We start from the raw sequence: 17,001 nt of genomic DNA on the forward strand, positions 1-17,001 counted from the left end.
TTTTTTCCTTCTTTCTTTCCCTTTTTCTCTGATCTATTAAGCCCCTTTCAACACCCACACTAAAACACACTTAGGATCTAGCATCACTTATTCGAGTTGTGTGTGTGCGCGTGTTTAATTTTTTAACTTTAATATTTTTTTAATTTTAATTTTTTTAATTTTAATTTTTTTACCTCATTAATTCCTTTTTTCTCTTCAAAATGATGAAATAAAGGAATTCACCCCAAAAGAAAGAGCAGGAAGAAATGACAGAGGCTTAACTAACACAGGTACAAGCAAGATGTCTGAATCAGAATTTAGAATCACAATAATAAGAATACTAGCTGGAGTCGAAAATAGATTAGAATCCTTTTCTGCAGAGATAAAAGAAGTAAAAGCCAGTCAGGATGAAATAAAAAATGTTGTAACTGAGCTGAAATCTCGAATGGATGCCATGGCGTCAAGGATGGATGAGACAGAGCAGAGAATCAGTGATATAGAGGACAAACTTATGGAGAATAATGAAGCAGAAAAAAAAGAGGGAGACTAAGGAAAAAGAGCACAATTTAAGAATTAGAGGAATCAGTGACTCATTCAAAAGGAACAATGTTAGAATCATAGGGGTCCCAGAAGATGAAGAGAGAGCAAAAGAGGTAGAAGGGTTATGGGAGCAAATCATAGCAGAAAACTTTCCTAAGCTGGGGGAAGACACAGACATCAAAATCCAGGAAGCACAGAGGACTCCCATTAGATTAAAAAAACCCAACCATCATCAAGATGTATCATAGTCAAATTCACAAAATACTCAGGCAAGGAGAGAATCATGAAAGCAGCAAAGGAAAAAAAGTCCTTAACCTACAAGGGAAGACAAATCAGGTTTGCAGCAGACCTGTCCACAGAAACTTGGCAAGCCAGAAAGGAGTGGCAGGATATATTCAATGTGCTGAATCAGAAAAAATATGCAGCCAAGAACTCTTTATCCAGCAAGGCTGTCATTCAAAATAGAAGGACAGATTAAAAGTTTCCCAGACAAACAAAAATTAAAGGAGTTTGTGACTACTAAACCAGTCCTGGAAGAAATTTTAAGGGGGGACACCCTGAGAGAGAAAAGACAAAAAAATAAAGACCAAAAGGAACAAAGATAGAAAAGACCAGAGAACACCACCAGGAACTCCCAACTCTACAAGCACAAGCAACATAATGGCAATAAATTCATATCTTTCAGTACTCACTCTAAACGTCAATGGACTAAATGCTTAAATCAAAAGACATAGGGTAACAGAATGGGTAAGAAAACAAGGTCCATCTATATGCTGTTTACAAGTGACCCACTTTAATCTAAAGATACCTTCAGATTGAAAGTAAGGGGATGGAGAACCATCTGTCATGCTAATGGTCAATAAAAGAAAGCCAGAGTAGCCATACTTATATCAGACAATCTAGACTTTAAAATAAAGACTGTAACAAGAGAGTGAAGAAGGGCATTATATCATATTAAGGGGTCTATCCACCAAGAAGACCTGACAGTTGTAAACATTTATGCGCCAACTGTGGAAACACCCAAATACATAAATCAATTAATCACAAACATAAAAAAAACTCATTGATAATAATACCGTAATAGTAGAGGACTTCAACACCCCCACTTCCAGCAATAGACAGATCATCTAATCAAAAAACCAACAAGGAAACAATGTCTTTGAATGAAACACTGGACCAGATGGACTTAACATATATGCAGAAGATTTCATCCTAAAGCAGTGGAATATACATTTGTCTCTAGTGCACATAGATCGTTCTCCAGAATAGACCACATACTGGGACATAAATCAGCCCTCAACAAGTACAAAAAGATCAAGATCATACCGTGCATATTTTCAGACCACAGTGCTATGAAACTTGAAATTAACCACAAGAAAAAATTTGGAAAGGTTACAAATACTTGGAGACTAAAGAACATCCTACTGAAGAATGAATGGGCTAACCAAGAAGTTGAAGAGGAGATTAAAAAGTACATGGAAGCCAATGAAAATGATAACACTACAACCCAAAACCTCTGGGACACAGCAAAGGCAGTCATAAGAGGAAAGTATATAGGAATCCAGGCCTTCCTGAAGAAGGAAGAAAGGTCTCAGACACACAACCTAACCTTACATCTTGAAGATCTGCAAAAAGAACAGCAAATAAAACTCAAAACCAGCAGAAGACAGGAAATAATAAATAGAGCCAAAATAATGCTATCAGAACCAAAACAAAACAAAACAAGACAGTAGAACAGATCAATGAAACCAGAAGATGTTTCTTCGAAAGAATTAACAACATTGATAAACTACTAGCCAGTTGGATCAAAAAGAAAAAAGGAAACGACCCAAATAAATAAAATCAACAATGAAAGAGGAGAGATCACAACCAACACAGCAGAAATACAATCAACAATAAGAGAATATTATGAGCAATTATATGCCAATAAAATGGGCAATCTGGAAGAAATGGACAAATTCCTAGAAACATATACACTATCAAAACTGAAACCGGAAGAAATAGAAAATTTGAACAGACCCATAACCTGTAAAGAAATCAAATTAGTAATCAAAAATCCCAAAAAAACAAGAGTCCAGGGCCAGATGGCTTTCCAGGGAAATTCTACCCCACATTTAAAAAGGAGTTAACACCTATTCTCTTGAAGCTGTTCCAAAATATAGAAATGGAAGCTGTTCCAAAAAATAGAAACAGAAATGTTCCAAAAAATAGAAAACTTCCAAACTCTTTCTATGAAGCCAGCATTACCTTGATTCCAAAACCAGACAGAGATGCCACTAAAAAGGAGAACAAAAAACCAATATCTACCAAACATTTAAGGAAGAGTTAACACCTATTCTGTTGAAGCTGTTCCAAAAAATAGAAATGGAAGGGAAACTTCAAAACTCTTTCTTGAGTCCAACATTACCTTAATTCCAAAACCAGAGACCCCACTAAAAAGGAGAACTATAGACCAATATCCCTGATGAACATGGATGCAAAAATCCTCAACAAGATTTTAGCCAACCGGATCCAGCAATACATTAAAAAAATTATTCACGGCGATCCAGTGGGATTTATACCTGGGATGCAGGGCTGGTTCAATATCCGCAAAACAATCAATGCGATTTATCACATCAGTGAAAGAAAGGACAGGAACCATATGATCTCAATAGATGCAGAGAAAGCATTTAACAAAATATAGCATCCTTTCTTGATAAAAAAAAAACCCTCAAGAAAGTAGGGATAGAAGGATCATACCTCAAGATCATAAAAGCCATATACGAAAGACCCAATGCTAATATCATCCTCAGGAACAAGACAGATTGTCCACTCTCACCACATAGTATTAGAAGTCTTAGCCTCAGCAATCAGACAACACAAAGAAATAAAAGGCATCCACACTGGCCAGGAGGAGGTCAAACTTACACTCTTCACAGATGACATGATACTCTATATGGAAAACCCAAAAGAGTCCACAAAAAACTGCTAGAACTGATTCATGAATTCAGCAAAATCGCAGTATATAAAATCAATGCACAGAAATCGCTTGCATTCCTGTACACCAACAATGAAGCAACAGAAAGAGAAATCAAGGAATTGATCCCATTCACAATTGCACCAAAAACCATAAAATACCTAGGAACAAACATAACCAAAGAGGTGAAAAAAAATCATACACTGAAAACTGTAGAAAGCTTATGAAAGAAATCGAAGAAGACACAAAAACATGGAAAAATATCCATGCTCCTGGATAGGAAGAACAAATACTGTTAAAATGTCAATACTATCCAAAGCAATCTACATATTCAATGCCATCCCTATCAAAATAACACCAGTATTCTTTACAGAGCTACAACAAACAATCCTAAAATTTGTATGGATCCAGAAAAGACCCTGAATAGCCAAAGCAATCTTGAAAAGAGGCATCACAATCCCAGAATTCAAGCCGTATTACAAAGCTGTAATCATCAGGACGGTATGGTACTGGCACAAAAACAGACACACAGATCAATGGTCAGAATAGAGAACCCAGAAATGGACCACAAATGTATGGCCAACTAATCTTTGACAAAGGAGGAAAGACTATCCAATGGAATAAAGACAGTCTCTTCAGCAACTGGTGCTGGGAAAATTGGACAGCAATATGCAGAAAACTGAACCTGGACCACTTTCTTACACCATACACAAAAATAAACTCAAAATGGATGAAAGGCCTAAATGTGAGACAGGAAGCCATCAAAATCCTCGAGGAGAAAGCAAGCAAAAACCTCTTTGACCTTGGCCGCAGCAACTTCTTAATACATCTCTGGAGGCAAGGGAAACAAAAGCAAAAATTAACTGTTGGGACCTCACCAAAATAAAAAGCTCCTGCACAGCAAAGGAAACAATCAGCAAAACTAAAAGGCACCTGATGGAATGCGAGAAAATATTTGCAAACGACATATCAGATAAAGGGTTAGTATCCAAAATCTATAAAGAACTTATCAAACTCAACACCCAAAAAACAAATAATCCAGTGAAGAAAAGGGAAAAAGACACGAATAGACACTTCTCCAAGGAAGACATCCATATGGCCACCCGACACATTAAAAAATACCCAACATCACTCATCATCAGGGAAATACAAATCAAAACCACAATGAGATACCACATCACACCTGTCAGAATGGCTAACATTAACAACTGGGGCATCAATAGATGTTGGTGAGGAGGCAGAGAAAGAGGATCTCTTTTGCACTGCTGGTGGGAATGCAAACTGGTGCAGCCACTCTGGAAAACAGTATGGAAGTTCCTCAAAAAATTAAAAATAGAACTATGTACGATCCAGCAATTACACTATGAGGTATTTATCCAAAGGGATACAGATATGCTGTTTCAAAGGGGCACATGCAACCCAATGTTAATAGCAGCACTAGTAATAATAGCCAAAGTATGTAAGGAGCCCAAATATCCATCGATGGATGAATGGATAAAGAAGATGTGGTATATATAGACAATGGAGTATCACTCGGCAATCAAAAAGAATGAAATCTTGCCATTTACAAGTATGTGGATGGAACTAAGGGTATTATCCTAAGCAAAATTAGTCAGAGAAAGACAAATACCATATGACTTCATTCATATGAGGACTTTAAGACACAGAACAGGTGAACATAAGGGAACGGAAGCAAAAATAACATAAACAGGGAGGGTACAAAACATAAGAGACTCTTAAATATAGAGAACAAACAGAGGGTTACTGGAGGGATTGTGGGAGGGGGTATGGGCTAAATGGGTAAGGGGCATTAAGGAATCTACTCCTGAAATCATTGTTGTACTATATGCTAACTAATTTGGATGCAAATTAAATTTTTTTTTTAATTTAAAAAATTAAATAAAAGTGACACTAGAAACACGTGGTAATAGGTAGATTGTGGTGCAGTTGAGGGTTACACAATGCACCCAGGCTCACTGCTAAGTCACTTCTCCAAAAATAGTCCTATTACTTGTTGTGCAGTTCTCATGAGCCAGGCCCTTGGCTTTACATAGACCATCTCATTTAATCCTCACATCACTGATGAGAGAAATGATTGAAGCTGATAAGTGGGGAGCAACATTGCAGCCCTTGTATGTCTGGAGAGCACATGCTTCTGCCCTGTACATGCTTGTCCAAATAGGCTGTCCTTCGGTGGAGAGCCTCAGCTCTCCTTGTTCAGTTAACTGTTTTATACTGAGTTATTACATTATTCATAGTAAATTGTATATTCTATGACAGTAATATGCATCTGTATAAAATAACATTTTCTACATATTCCAAACATTATCACATATAACAAATTGCTAACTAGCCCAATGAGTATAAGTGACTATTCAAATGTTATATTTCCACAAATTTACATTCCTGAATGATTTCTTGGACCTTATTGTCACTTTTCAGAATGACCGTAGATTTTAGGACCGAGTTTGCTAACTTTCCTGGACTAACATAAAATGATGAAGTATAACTATTTTTGTCTGTTTCAACCCACAAATCTCCAAAGACTTTAACATTTTATCATCTTTTCTATCACCCTTTGCCCCATTTTTTTTGGTAATATCTTAGATCGTCTTATATTCCTTATATTTACTCTATCATGGACTTGGCTTTTGTTTTAGTGAAATGCTGTGCATCATGTAAACATAACTTCACTGTGGACACCGTGACTACCTGCAGTCTGTGAGCAGGGCAGGGAAGGGGTTTGTGGCCCTTGTTTTCAAACTCTGGCTTGCCCTCTTCACAGCATGTCTTATCCCACAGCCCTGAGCCCACTGGTTTACTTTCTGTAGAGAATAGGAGATGGAGGGAGCACCATAGTACCAACCTATGTAGACTTTATATCAGTCCCCCGTTTTCAGCCCCAATTTCCGTGCTCCTCTGTACTTCTGAGGCAGGAGCTTCTTGGTATTTTTGTGGAATCCATTGTGTCCTCCTGTCAGTGGTAGTTGGTAAGCTGATGGACTGAGTCTTGTCCACTTTTTCTGTTTCTCATCTTTTAGGAATTTCTTGATATTTCTATCTGCTTTTTTTCTTTTCTCCTACTCTCTTTTAGTCATTTTTGGGGGCATTGCAGCAGGAAGGGAAGAAAAGTGCATGTGTTCAGTCCACCATTTTTAACCCAAAGCTCCTAAAACCATTTTTAACTCATTTATTTAACATCAGCTCCTCAAAAGTGAAATAAGAAGACTGGAAAGAAATCAGGAACGAGAAAAGTCTGTAGCTAACCTGGAGTACTTGAAGAATGTCTTGCTCCAATTCATTTTCCTGAAACCAGGTAGTGAGAAAGAAAGACTGCTTCCTGTTATAGATACAATGCTGCAGCTCAGCCCTGAAGAAAAGGGAAAACTTGCTGCAATTGCTCAAGGTATGTGAAGGAAAGTATTAGAACTTCTGTTTCATAACTTACACTAAATGCTGGCCTTGTGGATGAGACTTTGTGTGTGCTCTTACAATCTTTTTCATGACACTATGACTTAAAATATGAGTTCTATCATATGTGTAACCTGTGACTAGATTTGAAAAGGTAACATTATGTAATTTTAAGATGCATCAAAATACAATACAGTGTTTAGTTAGATCTTTTGAATAGTGGACTTGTAATTCTAGCATTGAATTCTGTCAAAGAATGTGGTTTTATTTTATATCATACTTTTTTTTTAACTTGTGTTGGTTTAGTCTTTCTTGCTTCATGTCCACCTTTACCTCTTCTCCCCCAAAGAGTCTCAAGGCAGCAATGATATGGCTCAACACTTGGTCCATATCATACCCAACAGTCTATTTCTTAAGGAACATTCAGCTTTAAAGCTGTCCTGTGTTTGGAGTTTAGATTTTCTATCAAATAGATTTAATACTGTGATTTCATTAACTCCTTTAAAATGATGCACATACAGCTGCTGTAGTTACCTGACTTAAGACTGCGTCTTAAGGATCATGGTTTAATTTTTGTTAGTTTCAAATGTTTTTATCACTGACCCTTTCAAGCATGCAGGCAGAATACTGTCATGTCCCTTATAGTTCTCAGTCATCTTTAACAGTTTTCAACTCATGGTCAGACTTCTTTTGACAGGGGAAGAGCAGAGCTAGAGATTTAAACAAGTTCCACACATCATATGATTTCCCCAGCAAATATTTGCTGTGTATTGGACCCCTCTGCTGTCTACACCAAGTTCACCCTCAGTGTTCCCATTATCACAGATGTCTTTCTACACCATCCCAAATAGGGCTCACACACTGCATCTGGTTGATGTCCCTTAAGCTCTGTCTTATTGTTATTATCTATAGTATTTCCATGTTCTTTTTTGTAGTATGTCGATTATTATTTGAAGAAACTGGTCATTTGTCCTACAGAAGCTCAGTTCTGAATTTGGCACTTGGAGATAGCATTTAACTGATTCCATTATTGCCTATAAATAGGAAGTTAGATCTCTGATTAGATCCAGGTGTAAATGGGTGGGGTGGGAAACAAAAAATACCTCATAGGTAATGTTGTATAATTTCTGAGACATTGTGTCAGTAAGCCCGGAATGTCCAGTTGTCCCACTTTTGACTGGTTTACCTCATGTTGGTGCTCTTTAACATGTTCTTCTATTCCCTAGAAGTCCTGATTAAACTGGTAATGCTGGAGAGTGGTGCTCAAAATTGGCCAGGTATCAGAATCATCTGGTGCAATGATTAAAACTCAGATTGCTGGACACCCCCCTCCCCACCAAGTTTCTGATTCAATAGATTCAAGAGTTCGCATTTTTAACAAGTTCCCAGATGATACTGATGCTCTGGGGACCTGGTCTGGTGACCATACCTTGAGAACCCCTGATCTAGAGGACTGATATGATTCGGGGTTTGTTGTTTGTTTGTTTGTTTGTTTGTTTGGTTTTGGTTTTGCAGAAATACTTCATACATAGTGCTGATTGTTTCTTTTAAAATGTTGTCTTACAATATATCTGAGTAATGATGAGGGAGGAAGATTCTCAAGTAACCTCAGTTCTGCTAATTGTAGGGCACATTACCTTAGCTACAATTGTATTTTTGTCACAAGAACCAAAATAAGAATACATAATGTACATTTTTTGTAATTTAGTTATTCTGATAATAAATTTGCTTTTATATATTACTTTTTGTTTATTCTACCAAAGTTAAAACTATTTTTTTCATTGTAAAATTAACCAGGACTTTAGGAATGACGTGTATTTTTAAATTAAAACATACTTCAATGAAATGATCTCAAAATACTTAGCATATCTAACAGTCTCTTTTAAGGCCCAGATATTTAATGTTATGTAGGTGTTACATTCAAGTGGCTCCTGTAAGTTGAGGGCCTGTTGATTAAAAGATCTCAAAAAGACTAACTTAAGGGTTCTGATAACACAGATGTTAGTGATCATCCCAACAGGGTATATATAAGAAGTTCATTAGAAACCCAGAACTCTAATACAGGTTTTTTGCTAAGTCCCGTAAACGTATACGAAAATTCCCTAAACTACTATACGTTATAAAGATTATTCACTTATCTCTTATCTATGTGAACAAACAAAAGAAAACTTATAAAAATTGAATTAAAAACAGCTGTAGTCTGGCAGCAGCTAGAGATACAGCTTAAGCGAGAATTATTAAACTGGAAGATGGGTCAGAAGGAATCATTCAGAATTCAGCATGGAAACACAATGGAGGGAAAAAAACCAGAAAAGTAACAGATGTAGAGGATAGAATGAAGACATCTAACATATATTTAATAATTGAAGTTCTAGAAGGAGAGGACAGGAAAGAATGAGGTAGAGATGGTATTGAAGAGAGTGGCTAAAAATTTTTCAGAGCTGCTGAAGGACATCCCTCCACACATTTGAAAAATCTCAATACAATTTCAAGTAGGATAAATAAAAGGAAGTGTACCTCTTCACATAAAAGTGAAAATGCCCACTAAAAGAATAGAGAAAAGTCTCAAAAGAAGACCCATTACCTCATTACCTTTAAAGGAGTGATAGGCTCACAGTGTACTTTTCTGTGATTGGTGGAGTACTGTCTTTCGCATGCTATAAGATATAAATGTGAACCTTGGGGCAGCTGGGTGGCTCAGTCAGTTAAGCGTCCAACTTCAGCTCAGATCATGATGTTACAGTTCATGAGTTCAAGCCCCGCGTCAGGCTGTCTGCTGTCAGTGCAGAGTCAGCTTCCAATCCTCTGTTCACCTCTCTGCCCTTCCCCTGCTCCTGCGCATACATGCACTCTCAAAAATAAACATTAAAAAAAAAACAATAACTGTGAACCTTGAGAAAATATTTCTCAAGATCTTTTCTGATAGAAACTTCCAAGAATTCACCTCCATTGGAAATGCTCAACTATGTACTTCATGTATAAGGAAAAGTTAAGTGGAAGGTCGGAGATACAAGAAGGAATGCCATGCACAGGAAACCTGTCACCACACTACGGAAAAGGACATTTACCAAGGACATTTACCAAGACTTGGAAACAATAGACCACGTTACAGATGTCCGGAGTACCAGAAGAGAGGGTCTGAGGGCTGCTCTTCCTGACAGTGAAAGGAATGGGACCATAAGAGCAAAGAACACAAGTACCTCTTGCCCCCTTCATCTCCTTTGAAGCAGGGTTTATACTCTGATTTTGTGTAGAGATTATACCAATATTTTTCATTCAGGTTGGTAATCACTAATGGATATTGAAATTAATTTGGTGAATCACATACAGAACATTTTTTTTAATTTGAGACAATGAGACAAACATCAGACTATCTTGAATCTGATAAGGGTAAGAATTGTTTCTTGAAGTTCCCTGGGTATATGTGTGAATGTTGGTTTCTGTCTGACTGTATCAGACAGACGTTTGCCTTTCTGTGCGTCTGGGTCACAAATATTTGAGAAACATTAACTTAGGGGATAAAGTAGGTTTTCTACCTCTGACAGGTGATGTCCAACTCCTTGTAATAAACACCCAATAAGGACCCAACTCGCCCCATGGGCAAGTGTCATTAGCTGCTCAAAGCTGCCTGTCACATCTCTACATAAGGCAAAACAACACAAAGTGCTATGTTAGTCCCCAAACAAGTAACATGAAGAAATACTGCTCAGTAGCATAGGTTGTTGCTCTGCATGTGGTGCAAATGTTAACTCCCCTGCTTCCCTCATGTTGGATCCCAGCACCATTCACAGGCTGCAGATTTCTCTTCTTGAGCCACAACTTGAGGTAAGCAGGTTGTTGGTCATATCGTACTTCTCTTTGAAAGACTAGAATCTCAACTTAGCTGCTCAAGTAAGAGCGAAGGTTGCTTCTCTACATCTTTATTCCCCAACTAGGTTATAATTTGCAGAACTGTGTATTGTTCCTTACTGTACAGTGTTGCCAAAATCTAATACTGTATAGAAGTAAGTAAAGAGGAAAAATACCTAAAACTAATAGAAGAACCAATTTTACCTCAATTAAGAAAAAAAAAAAGAAAGAAAAAGAAAAAGGCTAACAATTCAATAGGAAAAAAGGTGAAGACCGTGAAGCTTTTTTGATCATCTCCAGACTGGCAGGAAGAGAACACTCACATACTCACTGTACGGGCCTGATTTGGTTTGAAGAGGACATAGAATTTTATCAGAAGAGAGCAATTACTCAGTGCAGGAGCAAATGCACCCTATCTCAGCCTTTCTGTGGTCCTTGTTTACCAGAGAAGAACAGCTGCCCCAGGCGTGCCTGGGTGGCTCATTTGGTTGAGCAGCCGGCTTCAGCTCAGGTCATGATTTCATGGCTTGTGAGTTCGAGCCCCGCGTCAGGCTCTGTGCTGACAGCTCAGAGCCTGGAGCCTGCTTCGGATCTATGTCTCCCTCTCTCTCTGCCCCTAACCCACTTGCATTCTGTCTCTGTCTCTCTCAAAAGTAAATAAACATTAAAAAAAAAAAAAAAAAAAAAAAAGCTGCCCAGAACATTGTCTGCACGGGGCAGAGTCCTGCCAGATCTGAGACACAGATCAGGTCATGATCTCACAGTTTGGGGATTCCGGTCCCACGGCAGGATCTGTGCTGACGGTGTGGAGCCTGCTTGGGATTTCTCTCCGTCTCTCTCTGCCCCTCCCCACTCCCACTCTGTCTCTCTCTCTCTCAAAAATAAATATTTTTTTAAAGGTTAAATAATAATAAAATAAAGTTCCTCTATTTAAAATTTTGAAAATGCCTTTCTGCATGAGATCCACTTGTGATACATTATACATGCTTGAAAACACAGAATAGCATCTGGGAGAGAGTATACTGAATTTAATAGTCATCACTTTTGGGGAGAAGTGGGAAGGTGGCAAAGGACATGTAATAAGAAGAGGGGTTCACTTTTTTTAAGGTTGTAAAACTTGCAAATCATATATATTAATATTCAAGTCATAGTAAGAAGACAACAATAAAGGAGGCCTTGTCTGAAATTTTCTTGGAAGCCCAGAATTTTTCTGAATTTTAAGACAGGATTTGTTTGTGTTGATCATAAAAAAGATAAAAGGAAACTGGAACACTCAATACAAAATGATATAATCCCCTGGGAAAAGTTTGGCATTTTTTTATAAAGTTAAACATACTTACTGTATAATAACAATCCCACTCAGAGGTATTTATCCAAGAGAAATGAAAGCCTTTGTTCACACAACAAACTGCACAAACCTAGCCACTGAATGATACACTTTAAAAGGGTGAATCTTACAGTATGCAGATCATTTCTCAATAAATGATAAAATTAAAAACCCATGCACAAATGTTTTTAGCAGTTTTATTTTAAATTGGAAAAAAATAGAAACAGCTGATATCCTTCACTGGTAAATGAATAAAACAAACTAGTCTGGTACAGCCACACAGAGGAATCTACTCAGCAGTAAAAAGGAATGAACTACAGATACACACAGAACATGGACAATTCTCAAATGCATCCTCCTAAGTGAAAGGAACCAAACTCCAAAGATACACAATGTAATTAAATTTATGACTTTCTAGAAAAGGCAAAAAGGTAGGGATGGTGGTGTTATACCTAAAAAGGATGAATTTTACCATGAGTAAATCATACCTCAGTGTATTTGATTTTAAAATGATTACAGGGCACCTGGGTGGCTTGGTCGGTTAAGCGTCCACTTAGGCTCAGGTCATGATCTCACGGTCCGTGAGTTCGAGCCCCGCGTCGGGCTCTGTGCTGACAGCTCAGAGCCTGGAGCCTGTTTCAGATTCTGTGTCTCCCTCTCTCTCTGCCCCTCCCCTGTTCATGCTCTGTCTCTCTCTGTCTCAAAAATAAATAAACGTTAAAAAAAAATTTTAAAAATGATTAAAAACAATGATTTTTTGTTTGTCTTGGTTTCATTTTGAGGTTTAACACAAAACTATTGGGTTTAGATTCTAAGTTATGTAAGGCTTCTGTTTTAAAAGAATGTAAAAATTCCCCTTATTGTAAATAATACTTAGTTGTGCTGGGGAGTTTATTTTGGAATTGTCTAATGGAGAAAGCAAATACTGAAAGTTCAAGAACATACTTGTAATGTCAAAGTATGGTATGAAAAGATTAATGCCTTTTTTTTTCTTTTTTAACTTTCCAAAGGTGAGGAAGAAAATGCTTCTCGTTCCTCTGGCTGGGCATCCTATCTGCATAGTTGGTCTGGACTGCGATAGATTGACAGGAAAACATTATTTATTTACCAAATAGAATCCATTTGGCAAAAAAGTTTCACATACATTGCTGTCATTCTTTTGTCCAATAGTGTGTGTATATATTCACATCTACATATATTTATACATACCTATGTCAGATGTATTTTAAAAGTCTCCGCTTGAAGTAAAAGTATGAAGTAAGTACAGCAGCCTGAAGTGTTGTTACCAGTCCACAGCCCTTTGACTCTGTGACCTCCCATGTGTGCTACCAGATGAAAACACCAAGAACGAAGTCACTCCCTTCTTCTGTAGAACCTCAGGACCCGCCTGTTTCTGGGCAGTACTGTGAATTTTGAAGTTAAATTTTGGTACAGTACCAACTGGAATTTAGGTTTTTAAAATAATGTTACAAGACTGTTTATTGCAAGATCAGACTTGCAGATGGATTATTATTATAAATTGTTAAAGAAAACTTGTTAATTAGAATATGAAGGAAAATACTTTATTGGTAAAGTTGACATGTTTATTAAGAGATTATAAAGCAAATATGTGCAGTTAATTATGAAACTAAAATACACTTTAATTACTTTAAAATGAACTGTCCTTTTTTTCCCCTAAAGTATATTATCTCAAAACTCATTATGTTGTTAGAGACTCTACCGTTGGCTGGTGTGACACGGAACATGAACGTAGGGGACCAAGCTCATTACCTCGGGGTGATTTCATGATATGTCTCCAGGCTCTTGAGGAGACTCATCCACTTTTAAGCCATGAATCTGTTTTGAGAATTCTTTCCATCTCCCCTAATAAAAACTTATCAGCACATTGACTCTGTTATTAGCATTGTATCTAATATGAGAGTGGTGCTTCCCGTGGCCCAGCAGACATGCCATTCCATGAACTCCATCACAAGGAGCTTCAGGAAGACACCTTAGAGGCCAGGGTCATGGTTCCACAGGTCTTGTGAATAACTTTAGGTGGTGGTGGTACCTGCCTTTGATTCCTCTGAGTATATTTTATAGACTAGATCAAAATTGTGTTCCTAAATCATAAATTTAAGAATTCCATTTTTAATATTTATTTGATGGAAAAATCACCACACAGTATGCTCTGTAGAGTTCTCTTAAGCCTTCCAATTTATACCCTAATTTTCAGTCTCAGCTGGTGAACTGACTTTATATTTTGGTTACTCAGAACATTTGTTTCCAATTTAATTTAACTGAAATTTGCTGCTGACATGTTGAGTTTGTTCTTTAAAGAATATCTCCTATTTCTGTCTTTCCTCCTGTTTTAGAAGAACAGACTTAACTAGTGAATGTATTAATGAAAATACATCCATTTCAGAGCTGACTTTAAAAGTTTAGCTTTTTTACTTTATGAACTGTGAAGATGTGTATGCCAGCAGCATACTATGTAACTACTAGTATTTAAATAAATTTCACTTTAAGTCTAGGCCTTTTTGAAGTCTATATAAACTTGTTTTGAAATACAGTCTCTACTTATGAATGTAATAACAAAAATACCTTTTTGCATGATAAAAAAATTATTACTTTGATTGCAAAAGTGATATTCTTTCATGGCTTCAGCAATGAGAGGAAATGTAATGATTATTTTAATATTTCTATTAAATATATTTAACTGCATATTATATTTTTATGCCTACTCTTTTTCTGTTAGACACTGTCTCTTTGGGGTTTTTTAGTCCATGAATTGGCATTGCAAATTCCTTCACTGCTTTCTTCAGACAGTTGGGACCTAGAATGTCATTTGCTTGAGAGAACTGACATTTTGGTGCATAAAGTGTAGCCATGATACCTTCCATGTCTGACATCTACCTTCCAGCTGGATCCGGGAGCCACATTTAGCCTTACTTTGGGCACCTCTCAAGTTCCAGCCTCCTCTGTGATGTAGGCCTCTCTTGTATACAGTGAGATTTGCTTATGCTCCAAGCTGTGTAAGATCAAGAATTATATTCCTTTAAACAAACTTTCACAATTACATTCCTTTAAACAAACTTTGGCAGAAGTATAATTGAATTGCTTACTAGCAAAGCTAAGGCTTGGAAAGACATGCAGCGTTTTGTGTTCTTTTTAAGCCCCATGTTAGCTAATGATGTCACTGGAAATACATAGTATTGAGGAATGTGAAATTTCCAATAAAGACACAATTTGGTATTTGGTGACACAAAAAAAGTACTCGTACTATGAGTAAGTTGGAATGTAGGTTGCAATTTGGTTTAAGACTAGTCTGTTTTGATTTGGTTATCTGAAAATCAGCTATTATTTCAAAATGAATACACACTAGGTAAAACAACCTGATACAACTTTGCAGGTGTCTTTGAGCTAATTTTTACCCATGAGTGTTAAAAAGGATTTGGTTATTTATGCATAAGTTATATATAGCAGAAAAATCTTTTCCTCCTGCATTCAAAATGTGATTACATGGCCTTCAAATTGTTACTTTAAAAAAAAATAGCAAGGTGCATATGAATAGAACACTGAATATTGTTCAATATTAATATGGTGAAGAAATAAGATTTCAGTTTCAATAATGTAGATGACCACCCCAGCTTCCCTTTGAGGTGAGCTCACTTAGAACCCTTAGTGGTTACCGCTCCAAATGTCTGCCTAGACTTGAAGACGACAACAATCCTCTCCACCCCTGCCTCTCACTGGGAACTTTTGCCCCACCACCATACCAGGAGGCAACCATAGGCCCAACCAGAATCAACTGAACCAGGCACAGAGCCCTAACCCAGGCGAAACTGATTAGATTCAATGATGTGGATTTGGTACTACAGAGTCAAGTCCGCATTTCTGTGTAACTCGAATTATGACAAAGACAGGAGCTCTGGGAGGCCCAGAAAGAGCAAGGAAAGCTCACCTAGAAAGCACAAAGAAGGCTAAGCTGACAGGCAGAGGTAATACATATGGGGTGAGAACGTTGGGAGACTTCAGTTCTGCTCTAATGCCTGAGACAGGTACAGTGGATTCTAGACCATGTCCCTGCATCCTCAGCAAACTTCTACATGTGCTTCGAGAGTGACTATCAGGTGTCTGGAACACAGTGCAGTGACGAGAGGAGAAACTCTACACTTAGATCTGGACAGAATGTCCGCTTTACTACTGACTGGCTCGGGGCCCATTCTTGACGGTTCTGAGACCCCATCTGTTTATCTGCAAGAGGAAGACAACAAATTACACAATCGTGAGTTATTAAATGACATAATCACCCCAGCACAGTGTGGGCACTCCAATGTTAATTCCCCCTTTTGGAAGTTATCTTCCTACTTCCTCAGCCTGAAAAAAGGTTTACCAATTCACTTTTCTTTTTGTGCCCAGTTCTTACTTAAGTGCACGGCACATAACACTAAAGTGTGCTTAATGAGTAAGTTATTTAATTAATCAACAAGTGAATGTAACATTTACCTGCACATGCCTGTAATAATCACCTCTTGCTTGGGGCACCTGGATGACTCAGTTGGTTAAGCATCTGACTTTGGCTCAGGTCATGATCTCACAGTTCATGAGTTTGAGCCCTGTGTCGGCTCTGCTCACCGCTAAGAGCCTGGAGCCTGCTTTGAATTCTGTGTCTCCCTCTCTCTCTGCCCCTTCCCCGCTCGTGCTCTGTCTCTCTCTCTTTCTCAAAAATAAACATTAAAAAAAAAATTTAATAAAAAAAATAATCACCTCTTGCTTTTTAGGAGCACCTAAAGGAAATATGTTTAATTTGTTTAGTTTTGATGATGAGTCTGTGTTTTAAAAGAATTACTTTTAAAACATGATGAAATATTTACAGTTGAAATCATATTTGATCCAAAGTATTATGGGAGGAGAAGAGTGGGTGAGGGTGACAGTGAAAGAGGATTGACAATGAGTT

The 17,001-nt window shown here is 37.5% G+C and overlaps 1 protein-coding gene across 3 annotated transcripts in view; it reads left to right on the forward strand.

The window, feature by feature from the left end:
- Positions 1-14,770, forward strand: part of GCC2 (GRIP and coiled-coil domain containing 2) — a 66,596-nt gene extending 51,826 nt beyond the window's left edge. For 2 of the 3 annotated variants that reach the window (XM_078444333.2, XM_078444332.2), the window contains exons 22-23: positions 6,680-6,881; positions 13,774-14,770. In XM_078444333.2, the coding sequence (XP_078300459.1) occupies positions 6,680-6,881; positions 13,774-13,850 (279 nt within the window). In that variant the 3' untranslated portion in view covers positions 13,851-14,770. Of the gene's footprint in view, positions 1-6,679; positions 6,882-13,072 lie in introns of all 3 variants that reach the window. The other variant, XM_060610204.3, reaches the window with a different exon arrangement.
- The last annotated feature ends 2,231 nt before the right edge of the window (positions 14,771-17,001 follow it).

The sequence above is a fragment of the Panthera onca genome, chromosome A3 (assembly GCF_046562875.1).
Source record: "Panthera onca isolate mPanOnc1 chromosome A3, mPanOnc1 haplotype 2, whole genome shotgun sequence".
Classification (NCBI taxonomy): Eukaryota; Metazoa; Chordata; class Mammalia; order Carnivora; family Felidae; genus Panthera; species Panthera onca.